Here is a 12,271-nt window from a genome sequence, read left to right as displayed (position 1 = left end):
AACACTTTGGACTGTATAGGAGATTACAGAATATGCAAGACCTCCTGTTGGTTTAGTTGCCACACTCACGGCCGTTTCCTAAGACTTGATTAAAATTTACAAACAAATTATGATACTTTTGGTGTCCTCTAGCATCAATTCCGTTGAAATCTAATAATAAAGTTGATGTTAGTTGTAATAAAATTAGTATTTATACCAATAGTATCATCTTGAACCACACGTCTAGTAATAGAGTCCCTTTAAATCAATTTCCCAAAGAAAACAAGCTGCCAAACTGTTAGAAGGAAATTCATGATTAATTTCCCAATACATCTTACATCTTAGAGAATGTGCGGATAGATACATATCAACGTTTTCGATGATTTAATTACAATTTGAATACCAAATAGTATAATAGCGAGGCGCCACCTCCAGTACCGGCTCTAAAATATTTCAAGCATAGAAGAAAATATGTAATTATGAAGTTTTTATTACATCTCAATGTTATAATCTAAAATATTCATTATTTCGAAAAGAAAAACGTATACACTATTACAGATCTCCATAGAGATCCTCTTGGGGATAGTTCCAATAAAATTGATGACAAAAATGGTTCAATTGATATACTTTTCTTTAATTTCTTATTTCTTAGACCTTTTGATATAATAATGCTTCTAAATATTCTTAATTTTAGGTCTCTTCTGTTTTAAAATTAGTTTTTTTAATAATTTTTGGAAGATAAAATTCGACGTTTCGATTTTCCTTTAAGTCTTTATCAAAATATATTTTGAAGCACATTTAGAAGCATTAATATACTTTCACCTGTTTTTTATAAATGGCGGACGCGCATTTGATGTTTCCTTTTATACTTTTTTTCATAGAAGGTGGTATATTCACAATATTTCTTTTGAAAATTTCTAGGAAAGTCTATTTATTTATTTCTTTTCTTTCTTTTTGGTCTGGAACTTTGAAGAATTTTATTTAGGTATATAAATGATTCTTCAAGTAATATTCACGAGGAAATTATTATAAGTTGAGTGTATTGTTAGTGTAAATAATTTTATAACCAAAAGATTGGTACACTTAACGGTTATTTTTCGACATAATCCATGAAGAAAGTGAGACATTTGTCATATCTGTGGACAAGCTTTTTAATACCCTCTTCAAAGAACAATGAATTCAAGTAAAGTACAAAACTGACGTTGAAACTTCTGGAAATTCCGTAGTAATGGTGATTCTGCGATTCTTTAACTATTCCGTAAACTCGCTAAACTAGGTCATCTGAAACGACATATTTGCGTCCTTGGCTCCCCTCATCATGCACATCACTACGGCCATCTTTAAACTTTCGATACCATTCACGCACAACACCATCAGTCATAAAGTTTTCCCCATTCTTCGATGGATTTTTGCATAACTATCTCCTTCAGCCTGTAGAAAACGAATCACACTTCGCAATTCATACTTGACGGGAGCATCAATAATGGCGGGCATGTTTACGTGGCTGTAGCACAACGCCGACTGACGCCTGAATGTCGTAGTTGCCTACAGCGGGTACCCGCTTTCTTCTGCCCGCGTAGCGTCTGCACTATCTATCGGAGGTTGAAAAAAAAACGGCCCTCTTAAATTAAGAACGTAAGGGACAGTGTTTATTAATTCACTACTCCAATAGAAAGAGCGTGAATAAATACGAAAAACGATACATTATTTTAAATGTCTATATTGATCGGTCTGCATTTTCATCATCCTATCTCTCATATTCCAAGCAATTCCACTACCTTTTCGTCGACCAGTGTTAATAGTTTTGAGATTTTTGAAATGATACCGGGACACCGGGTATATGTTGATTCGAAACGCTTACTTAGAAACTAACTTGAACATGATAAATATTGTATTTGAAATGTAAATTTATGATTTGAATTACGTTCCCCATCTTGCTCAAACATGTTCGATTAAATTGTCTAATATAAGCTTTTGTTCGACTTCTCACGTTGCAGCTATTGAGAAAATGATAAGAATTTTATTTGAAGGGATAAGCCAACTTCAAACCGATATTACGGCATTTTCTTTTCGATCGATTTTAATATCTTGATTTTGGAAAAAGGATTTTGTAAAACGAATCCACGGTCGTATCAATTCATCAACGAATAAAAATCTTATATGTTGCATTATGCGAAGGAAAAGTGAATAATTTAAATGAAAAATTGACGTTTCATATGAAAACACGTATTATAATACGTGATAATTCCCCAGTAAACAATGGAACAGTAGCAAATAGAGGGATTAAAGGACCACAAGGATAAATATTATTCTATTTGAGCCATGTAAATATCGTAGATACATATAACGATAATTGGAAACAAAGGATGAATGGAAAACCATTTTTAATTCATTTAATATAGCATATAGAGACAGTTTAATTGTTTCATTATTGATATCTAAGAAAAAAAATTCGATAAAAAAATTACTGTTACATTTCTTAATTAAATAAAAAGTGGTTTTATATTAACTAATTCCACTGCTTGTGACGGAAATGTTTTTGACGGAAATTGGTGTCTGTTTCTGATAATTATCGCGTCATATTTAAAAAGGACGGGACAGGAGGTCGAAGACAACTGTTCATTACTTGTAATTTTGCCTTATTTTAAACATTTCTAATTTATTTTTTGCATAATCTAACTCATAATCATATAGTTTTAGGAAACGTCCAGTAAACTTCTAGTCTGAAAGAGGGGGGGCGTCAAATCCAGTAGTTCTGATTTTTTGCTTATTTGTCTATGATGTAAGTCCAATGAATAATCCAAATTTGTGACCTCGAGCGCTGAAAGCAACCTTATCAAAAATCGAAAAAACCGTGAAATTTTAGACTTTATTTCAGCTTTTGACAATTTTAACCCTGAAGCACTAGTTTTTTGACAATACCTACATAATACATTTTCAAAGTAGACTAAATTTGCTACAATTTGAAACCAAAACCGTCTTTGTAGACCCAACAGTTTCTGAGATAAAGTTATTTAGAATATATAAATTTTTTCAAACTTGTCAATTTTTAGCAATATTTTTTTGTTCTTTGGTCTTAGCGAATTTTGATTCTGTTTCTTCCAAAAAAATATCCCCCACCCCCCCTATGGTAAACCAGATTATTTATAAATAAAATGCAATATAAAAAATTTTACCTAGTTGATTGATTATATTTCCAAATTCCTCATAACATTCAAGTACTCCAGGCAGAGGCCTCTACCTACGATGTAGTGGTAGTCATTGGTGAAGACATTGACTTGTTGATCATCTTCACTGCGATCGCAAGGCAACGTGAAATTTTTTTCAACAAATCTGGAAGAGGTAAAACGTAAGATGTCATGTATTCCAGCATCACCTCTCCAAATTCCTCCTTGAAACCAGAGCTCTTCCTTTTCATTCATGCCTTTAGTGGATGTGACTCAACATCTTGCTTCTTTGGCATAGGGAAGAAGCAAATGATCTCCATGTTCGAAAAGAGTACCGACGTTGCAGAGGAAGCTGCGGTTTTCTCGACAACGACTCTATATCTGACGAAATAGCAGCAGCGGGAGAGCGAGTCGCACTTGCTCTTTACGGAGGCAACCCCAACACCCTAATCCTTGACGAGCTGCATTTGCGAGGGCTGCAACATAAAAAGCTTCAATCTAGCCAGGTTACCTCCTACACGAGACGCTGTTCGGTTTCACTTGCAGGCACTGCAGAGGAACCTCCTGTGACAACATTCCGGATGTTGCACTTGAAATTGACTTTTATTCCATTGAAGGTGAGGACCTGCATGACGTGGACACGAAGGAGGATGTCTTGTGGGCACAAGACATCGATGAGACATCCCCTTCCCCAGACAGGGATCCACATACGGAAGAACCCCTACCTTGCCGTTTCAAGAGGGAAAAATTTACTCAATTTATGCCCTTGAATTGTCTTGAATTAAATTTATTCTCATATTGTACTGAAATTATTTTTTTATTGAATTATATTTAACTTTCTTGTTGAACATCCCTTCATAAAAAGTACAGAAATATTATGGCTTCGATAGTAACTTCAACAGGGTTAGAAAGATAAAAATGAAAATTGTAAAGAGGGGGGGATTATTGACCCCTCAAAACTCTTTAGAATCCACTGACTTATGTTGGGGGGGAGGTATTTTTTGGAATAAACAGGATCAAAATACACTCAGAACAAAAAATATTGCTAAAAATTGACCAAGTTTGAAAACATTTATATATTCTAAATAGCTTTATCTCAAAACGTTGGGTTAATAAAGACGGTTTTGATCTCAAATTGTAGCAAATTTTATCTACTTTAGAAATGCATTGTGCAGATATTGTCAAAAAACTAGTGCTTCAGGGTTAAAATTGCCAAAAACTGAAGTAAAATCGAAAATTTCACGGTTTTTTCGATTTTTGAAAAGGTTGCGTTTAGCGCTCGAGGTTACAAACTCAGATTATTCATTGGGCCAATATCATAAACAAGTGAGCAAAAAATCAAAACTACCGGATTTGACGCAAGGTCCATATAAGGTTACTGGACTAATTCTAAAAAAAATTTAGTTTTTGCATAAAATTTTATTACAAAACGATTATACTTTCTATCAATATAGGGTTGTTCTTTGACTCTTAAAATAACCAATAATCGCTGATAATAGACTTTCAGTACTTGGTCTTCCTGAAAGAGAACTTCTTTCTTTTGAATTTGGGTTTCTTTGAGATTTTCGATTCAATATAGGCGAATATAGGTCGGGCACTGTTGCCTCAACAAACTCCTGGAGACGCTAGACCTAGCAGATAATGCAGACCCAAAGTTCAAAAGAATATTCACCCAGAAAATATACTTACTTGAAATTGGAATAATGAAATGAATGTCATCTTTAACAGTAATTATTAAATTATTCTTTGAAACTTTTACTTGAAGTTTTTACATAACTACTTTTCATAACTGATATCAGAAGATTGTGAAAAATGTGAAGTTTCCTAATGTCATGGGGGGACTTAAAATGTCACAGTTGATAGCGGAATTAGATAAAATATTATATTATAATTTTTGTTTATACTAGATAATTTCCACTCATAATATAATTTAATAAATCTATATACAATTGAGGTGGTAACATTTTAGGTAGCTCATATATTTTTGAGTAGGTTTTTTCATAAAATTCCTCCCTTAGATTTTCATAAACTTCAACTAGACGTAATTCCTCGAACAGATTATAAACTTTATCCACCGAATTTTGATTATTTTTACCATAGTGATCACGTAAGATTTTCCTTTGCGCTACGTTGCTTCTTTTATAAGCTTCAATCGCCAACCAGGAAGTCCTACCTTCTGAAATATCCGTACATTCTTTCAGCTTCTCACTGAAAGGAGTCATTATCCCTTTTACGTCGTCCTGGAATAAACATTGAGTTAAAACAAAGCTGTCGTCTACTAAATTATGGAGAATTTTGAAGTTACTTACATCGATCTTTTGGAAACGAGCTATATCCAAACATATGTCTTTGGAAGCAGCATGAGCGTCTGTATCAACAATATTTGCCAAATACAATGCTGAAGCAACAACTGGTTGAGTGATGTCAAAAAATTTTATAAAATTTTGACATTTTTCTAAATCTTCAATTTTACGTTTTTTAATTTCATGCAATTGAGCCACAATAGTATGGGCGTAAGAGCCTAATAATTCTCTTTGGATGTTGACGTATTGGGGATGATTGGAAAAATGATTGATGATTAGGAAGTGAGCGGCGGATTCTATGAAAGCGGCATCAAGAATAGCGTTGTTTATTCCTACTTCGTCGAGCTGGTGCCAAGTTGGTTTGTTGTAACGTATTTTAGAGTTATCCGCGATATCGTCATCTATAATTATCGAAATATCTATCTGAAATAAATAATTAAGTTTTATCTACTATTTTTTTTTTCAAATAGAAACTCACCATTCTATGACACCACCCAAGAATACAAGCTTTTCTAATATTATCTTGTGTCAAAAGGGACGGTTTTTCCAGAAGTCTGTAAGCATGTACTGTGAATATAGCTCTAGATAGAAATCTTGGATTTATATCGTGGGTATTGTAATACATCAATTTGGTATATCTTTTTCGATAATCTGGACATTCGTCAAGATAAATTAGCTGTTCGTCAAGTATCTCTTCATTTATTTCAGGAAATATCTTAAATAATTCCGTTTTTTCAAACGAAACGTCAATTGTTTGTGGACGATTTCGATATCGAGTACTAGAAATGGAAACTATTGAATCAATATAAAAGTAAGGGTTTTATAGTATAAAATAAAGTACTTTTTTTAATAAAGAATAGTTTCTAATCAATTCTATCATTCCTATTTTACTCAGCGACCTTTCGCCATCTTTTTTTCAGCTTCTGAATTAGGACGATAGGTCATCGTCATTTGTGAAAGTTTGACCATTCAAAAACTTCGAAATAAATGGTAATCAGATGATGACAGATCAGGGTTGTATGGGGGATGTGGCATCACTTCCCAGCCAATCTCCAATAGTTTCCCACGACTTGCCAAATATGTATGAAGCCTTGCATTATGTTGGTGGAGTTCTAAACTTTTCTTATTTGATAATTCTGGCCATTTTTCGAACGAGGATGTACTAAGAAGAGCGGGGACTAAGAGAGAGAGAGAGAGAGAGAGAGAGAGAGAGAGAGAGAGAGAGAGAGAGAGAGAGAGAGAGAGAGAGAGAGAGAGAGTTGTTTAAATTGATCAAGGTGTTAAAGGTTGGATACTTGAGTCACGTTCTTAGAAGAGAAATATATACAATACCCCAATTGATCATACATGGAAAGATCGAAGAAAAGAGAGGCGTAAGCCGAAAACAAATGTCATGGCTATGCAATATAAAACACTGTATTGGCATAAATAACACCGGTGAGCTATGATTAGATGTCTGACCATAAGATAATCGCTAACGTACTATAGGTACAAGGCAATAGAAGAAGAAGAACGCCATTTTTCTTTGACTGCTTCATCCAGTTTCATTAATTCTTGATAACATCAGAATTGATATTTTTATTTGGTCATCATCAAATTCAGTAGGCCTACCAGAATGTTGTTCATCTTTGAGGGAAAAATGTTCAGAACAGATTTTTTTAAAACAATTCGGACACGTGCGCTCTGTTAGCAATCAGCACTATAAAAATCACATATTTCTTTATGAGCCACAGCAGCTTGCTTTCTTTTACGGAAAGAAAAAAGAAAAATATAGCAAAAATGTTCGTTTCCACACTTCGTTTAAAATTAACCCACAATTAAAATCACGCACTACTTGCTTCTAAAGTTACGTCAATGTGACCATTATCACGTGACAAACGGCAAAGTATAGTACTAACATAAGTTAATCAAAAAATTAAGCAACGCACTCTATCAGTAAAAAGCGAAAGTACTTGGTTGCCAACTTTATAATTAAATATTTTCAGCAAAATAATTTTCCTTCCATTCAGATTCATAATGATCAAAAATTTTATATAAAAATGTTTCAAAGTGACTTACCCAGTTACTGTAGTAGTGTGACTGTACCTTTTCAATAATATAGAAGGAATAAAAATTTGAAATATACTTCTTAATTTTTGTAACATATTGAAATATTTATTTTCCAAAAACTATTCGATTCTAGTATAAAATAATTTGAACAATGGGTTTCTATTACTTCTAAATTGATAATAATCGAAAATTGATAGTTATTTCATTTCAATTCAATTCAATGGAGAAAGTTATGAACAATTTATCGAAAGAATGAAAATATGGTCACTTCCAATAAAATATTTACTTGGAAACTTTTTCTGTTATCTCAAAAAGAGCGTATAAGTGGAAGGTTATCATATCAAACTTTTTTAGGTTTTGTTTTATTCCTGTAGACGTTACATTACATGGTGGTGTTTTAGACATCACATTTTAATAAATGAACTTCATAAACCTACAAGGATGTATTGATATCTAGTTAGCCTAGACCAGTTCCATACATAAACAAAATTTATTAGAAGTGGCAGTGTAAAACTGACCTCAAAAAAGTAAACCAGAGTTACGCAATAAATTAAAATAAAAAAGATATCCACCGAAATTGTGAAAATCGAAAATTGGAGTATCGAGCCATCATCAAGTACCTGTATTTAAAAGGGTTAAGAGGTAAGCAGATTTACGAAGATATGCTTAATACCCTTGGTGATCAATTCATTCGTATGCGACCGTGAAAAATTGTACTGCAAGCTTCAAAAGAGGTAAATTTTCCATTGAAGATGATGACCGATCGGGAAGGTCAGTTTCTGTGTCAGTACCCGAAAATATCGATGCAGTTCATGACATGATTTTATCAGACCGTCGAATTGAGCTAAAACGGATATCTGAAGCACTGAATATTTCATACGAACGCGTTCATTATATAGTTCACGTCAATTTGGACATGAGAAAAATTGCTGCAAAATGGATCCCCAACTGTTTGAATGTTGATCAAAAGCTTGCAAGGGTAGAAGCATCGCGTTCGATCTGTCCTCGATTTGAAAACGATGTAGACTTCTTAAAACGAATTGTTACTATGGATGAGAGTTGAGTACATTTAAAGCAACAATCGATGGAATGGCGACACTCTAGTTCTCTAAGACCTATGAAGTTTCGTGTCCAAAAATCTACTGGAAAAGTTTTTTGGGATTGCCATGGAGTAATCTTGATTGATTTTTTGGATAAGGGTAGAAAAATAACTGGAGATTACTATTCGACATTACTCACCACTCTATGGAAAAAAATGGAGGAGAAAAGACTCGGAAAGCTATCAAAAGTCGTTTTGTTGTTGCAGGACAACGCCCCTGCACAGAAATCTCATGTTGCCATACAAAAAAAAATTCGTAACTTAGGGTTTGAATTACTAGAACACCTCCCTTATTCACCAGATTTGGCTCCGTCCGACTATCATCTCTTTCCTCAACTGAACAAAAGTTTAAAAGGTCGTAAATTTTTTTCCAACGAGGAGGTAATAAAAGCTGTCGAAGTCTGGTTTGCAGAGCAGGAAGAAACATTTTTTGGAAAGGTTCGCAGGTTCGCTGTACTAAATGTATCTAATTAAGAGCAGAATATATTGAGTAATAAAATATTTTGACACTGAAATTTTGTTTGGTTCTATAGTAGGCTAGCAGTTTTCAATATATCCTCGAACATGTTGATATCAAAGCTTCAAATGAAATTAACATAAGACCAGAAATTCAAAAAATATTCACCCAGAAAATGGACTTACTTGAAATTGTAATAATGAAATAATCGTCAGCTTTTACAGTATTTATTAAATTATTATTCAAAACTTTAGCCTCAGGTTTTTACATAACTAGTTTTCACAACTGATATATGAAGATTATGAAAAATGTAACATATCCTAATGCCATGCAGGGACTTAAAATGTCACAGTTGATAGCGGAATAAAATGAAATATTATAATATAATAATTTTTGGTTATCCTAGATAATTTCCACTCATAGTATAATTTAATATATCTATATACAATTGAGGTGGTAACATTTTAGGTAGCTCATATATTTTTGAGTAGGTTTTTTCATAAAATTCCTCCCTTAGATTTTCATAAACTTCAACTAGACGTAATTCCTCGAATAGATTATAAACTTTATCCACCGAATTTTGATTATTTTTACCATAGTGGTCACGTAAGATTTTCCTTTGTGCTTCGTTGCTTCTTTTATAAGCTTCAATCGACAACCAAGAAGTCCTACCTTCTGAAATATCCGTACATTCTTTCAGCCTTTCACTGAAAGGAGTCATTATCCCTTTCACATCGTCCTGGAATACATATCAAGTTAAAAAAATTGTCGTCTACCTAATTATGGAGAAAATTGAATAAGTTACTTACATCGATCTTTTGGAAACGAGCGATATCCAAACATATTTGTTTGGATGCAGCATGAGCGTCTGTATCAACAATATTTGCCAAATACAATGCTGAAGCAACAACTGGTTGTGTCATGATAATAAATTTTATAAAATTTTGACATTTTTCTAAATCTTCAATTTTACGTTTTTTAATTTCATGCAGTTGAGCCACATTGGTATGGGCGTAAGAGCCTAATAATTCTCTTTGGATGTTGACGTATTGGGGATGATTGGAAAAATGGTTGATGATTAGGAAGTGAGCGGCGGATTCTATGAAAGCGGCATCAAGAATAGCGTTGTTTATTCCTACTTCGTCGAGCTCGTGCCAAGTTGGTTTGTTGTAACGTATTTTAGATTCATCAGCAATATCGTCATCTATAATTATCGAAATATCTATCTGAAATAAATAATTAAGTTTTATCTACTATTTTTTTTTCAAATAGAAGCTCACCATTCTATGACACCACCCAAGAATACAAGCTTTTCTAATATTATCTTGTGTCAAAAGGGACGGTTTTTCCAGAAGTCTGTAAGCATGTACTGTGAATATAGCTCTAGATAGAAATCTTGGATTTATATCGTGGGTATTGTAATACATCAATTTGGTATATCTTTTTCGATAATCTGGATATTCCTCATGATAAATTAGCTGTTCGTCAAGTATCTCTTCATTTATTTCGGGAAATACCTTAAATAATTCCGTTTTTTCCAACGAAACGTCAACTGTTTGTGGGCGATTACGATATCGATTACTACAAATGGAAACTATTGAATCAATATAAAAATAAGGGTTTTGTAGTATAAAATAAAGTTTTTTTTTTTAATAAAGAATAGTTTCTAATCAATTATATCTTTCCCATTTTACACAGTTATCTTTTGCTATGTTTTTTTTTCAGCTTCATGATTCCGCGCTGATGTTGCATCACGTCCCAGCCAACCTCCAATAGTTTCCCACGAGTTGCCAAATATGTGTGAGGCCTTGCATTAAGATGGTTTGATTAATTGTTGATGTTAAATATCAGAATTGATTTTTTGATTTGGTCATAATCAAATTCAGTAGGCCAACCAGAACGCTGCTCATCTTTGAAAAAAAACTCCAGAACGCATTTTTTTATTTTCTGACACGTGCGCTCTGTTAACAATCAGCACTATAAAAATCACATATTTCTTTGTGAGCTGCAACAGCCTTCTTTTCTTTACGAAAATAAAAAAGTGATATTAACCAATAGCTTTAATAAGAAACACGCACTACTTGCTTCTAAAGTTACGTCAATGTAAACAGTATCACTTGACAAACGGCACTTACATAAGTTATTCAAAAATAAAGCAAGTAAAAAGCAAAAGTATTTAGTTGCCAACCTTATAATTAAATATTTTCAGCAAAATCTTTTCCCTTCCATTCAGATTCATTCTGATCAAAGATTTTATTTAAAAATGTTGTGAAAAGTGACTTACCCAGTTATTGAAGTAGTGTGACTGTATCTTTTCAATAATATAGAAGGAATAAAAATTTGAGATCTACTTCTTAGTTTTTGTAACATATTGAAATGTTTATTTTCCAAAAACTATTTGATTCTAATATAAAATAATTTGAACAATGTGTTTTTATTACTTCTAAACTAATAATAATCGAAAATTAATAGTTATTTCATTTTAATTCATTTCAATGGGGAAAGTTATGAACAATTTATCGAAAGTTTGAAATGATGGTCCCTTCCAATAAAATATCTATTTGGAAACTTTTTCTGTTATCTCGAAAAAAGCGTATAAGTGGGAAGTTGTCATATCAAACTTCATAAGATGGCTGCTATGAAATCAAGTCCTTTCTAAGTTTAATACTTTTAGTGTAAACCTTCTACACAACTGAAATGACATAGTTCTTTCAATATCAATCAATATCATTCCAAACAGAAAAGCAGATCTAACTTATCCAATTTTCAATTTAAAATAAAGTATTCTTATTAACAATAATAAACTCGTGGCCATAAAAAAACGCACCCTTTCAATATCAAAACCTAAAATGTTAATCTTTTGGGTTTCTTTTTTTTTCTATCACAAAAAGATAAAGTATTTTAAATGTTAGCGATAAAATGTATCAAAATTTCTTATCAGTAAATGTCTGTTTTTGAGGTTTTCCAAAATTTTAATTTTATGCATATTTTAATGCTTCTTTCATTCTATTGTTGTACCAACTTGTGGACAAAAGTAATTTAAGTCAATCAAGGTGTGTTAAAGTCTAGACTAGTTAAACTAAAAATTGATTATAGTTAGGCAGTTAAGTGAACGCGAAGCTGAAAGAATAGCCGAGTTAGTTGGGTAGGAACAAATTTATCGTGAAGTGGCAAATCTGTTTGGCGTACATCACACAACCATTGGCAGATTGATGCA

At 32.8% G+C, this 12,271-nt stretch overlaps 1 protein-coding gene across 1 annotated transcript; it reads right to left on the bottom strand.

Annotated features, from left to right (window-relative positions):
- Positions 1-5,044: 5,044 nt before the first annotated feature.
- On the bottom strand, positions 5,045-11,424 carry LOC130902173 (uncharacterized). The gene is made up of 7 exons (XM_057814066.1): positions 11,339-11,424; positions 10,335-10,635; positions 9,864-10,280; positions 9,472-9,793; positions 5,924-6,241; positions 5,456-5,868; positions 5,045-5,386 (listed from the first exon to the last, which is right to left on the bottom strand). Exons 1-7 carry the CDS (start codon positions 11,422-11,424, stop codon positions 5,045-5,047), a joined length of 2,199 nt encoding a protein of 732 aa, XP_057670049.1.
- Between the last annotated feature and the right edge of the window lie 847 nt (positions 11,425-12,271).

Source organism: Diorhabda carinulata, chromosome X, assembly GCF_026250575.1.
Source record: "Diorhabda carinulata isolate Delta chromosome X, icDioCari1.1, whole genome shotgun sequence".
Taxonomy (NCBI): domain Eukaryota; kingdom Metazoa; phylum Arthropoda; class Insecta; order Coleoptera; family Chrysomelidae; genus Diorhabda; species Diorhabda carinulata.
This window is presented reverse-complemented; position numbering and strand designations above follow the sequence as displayed.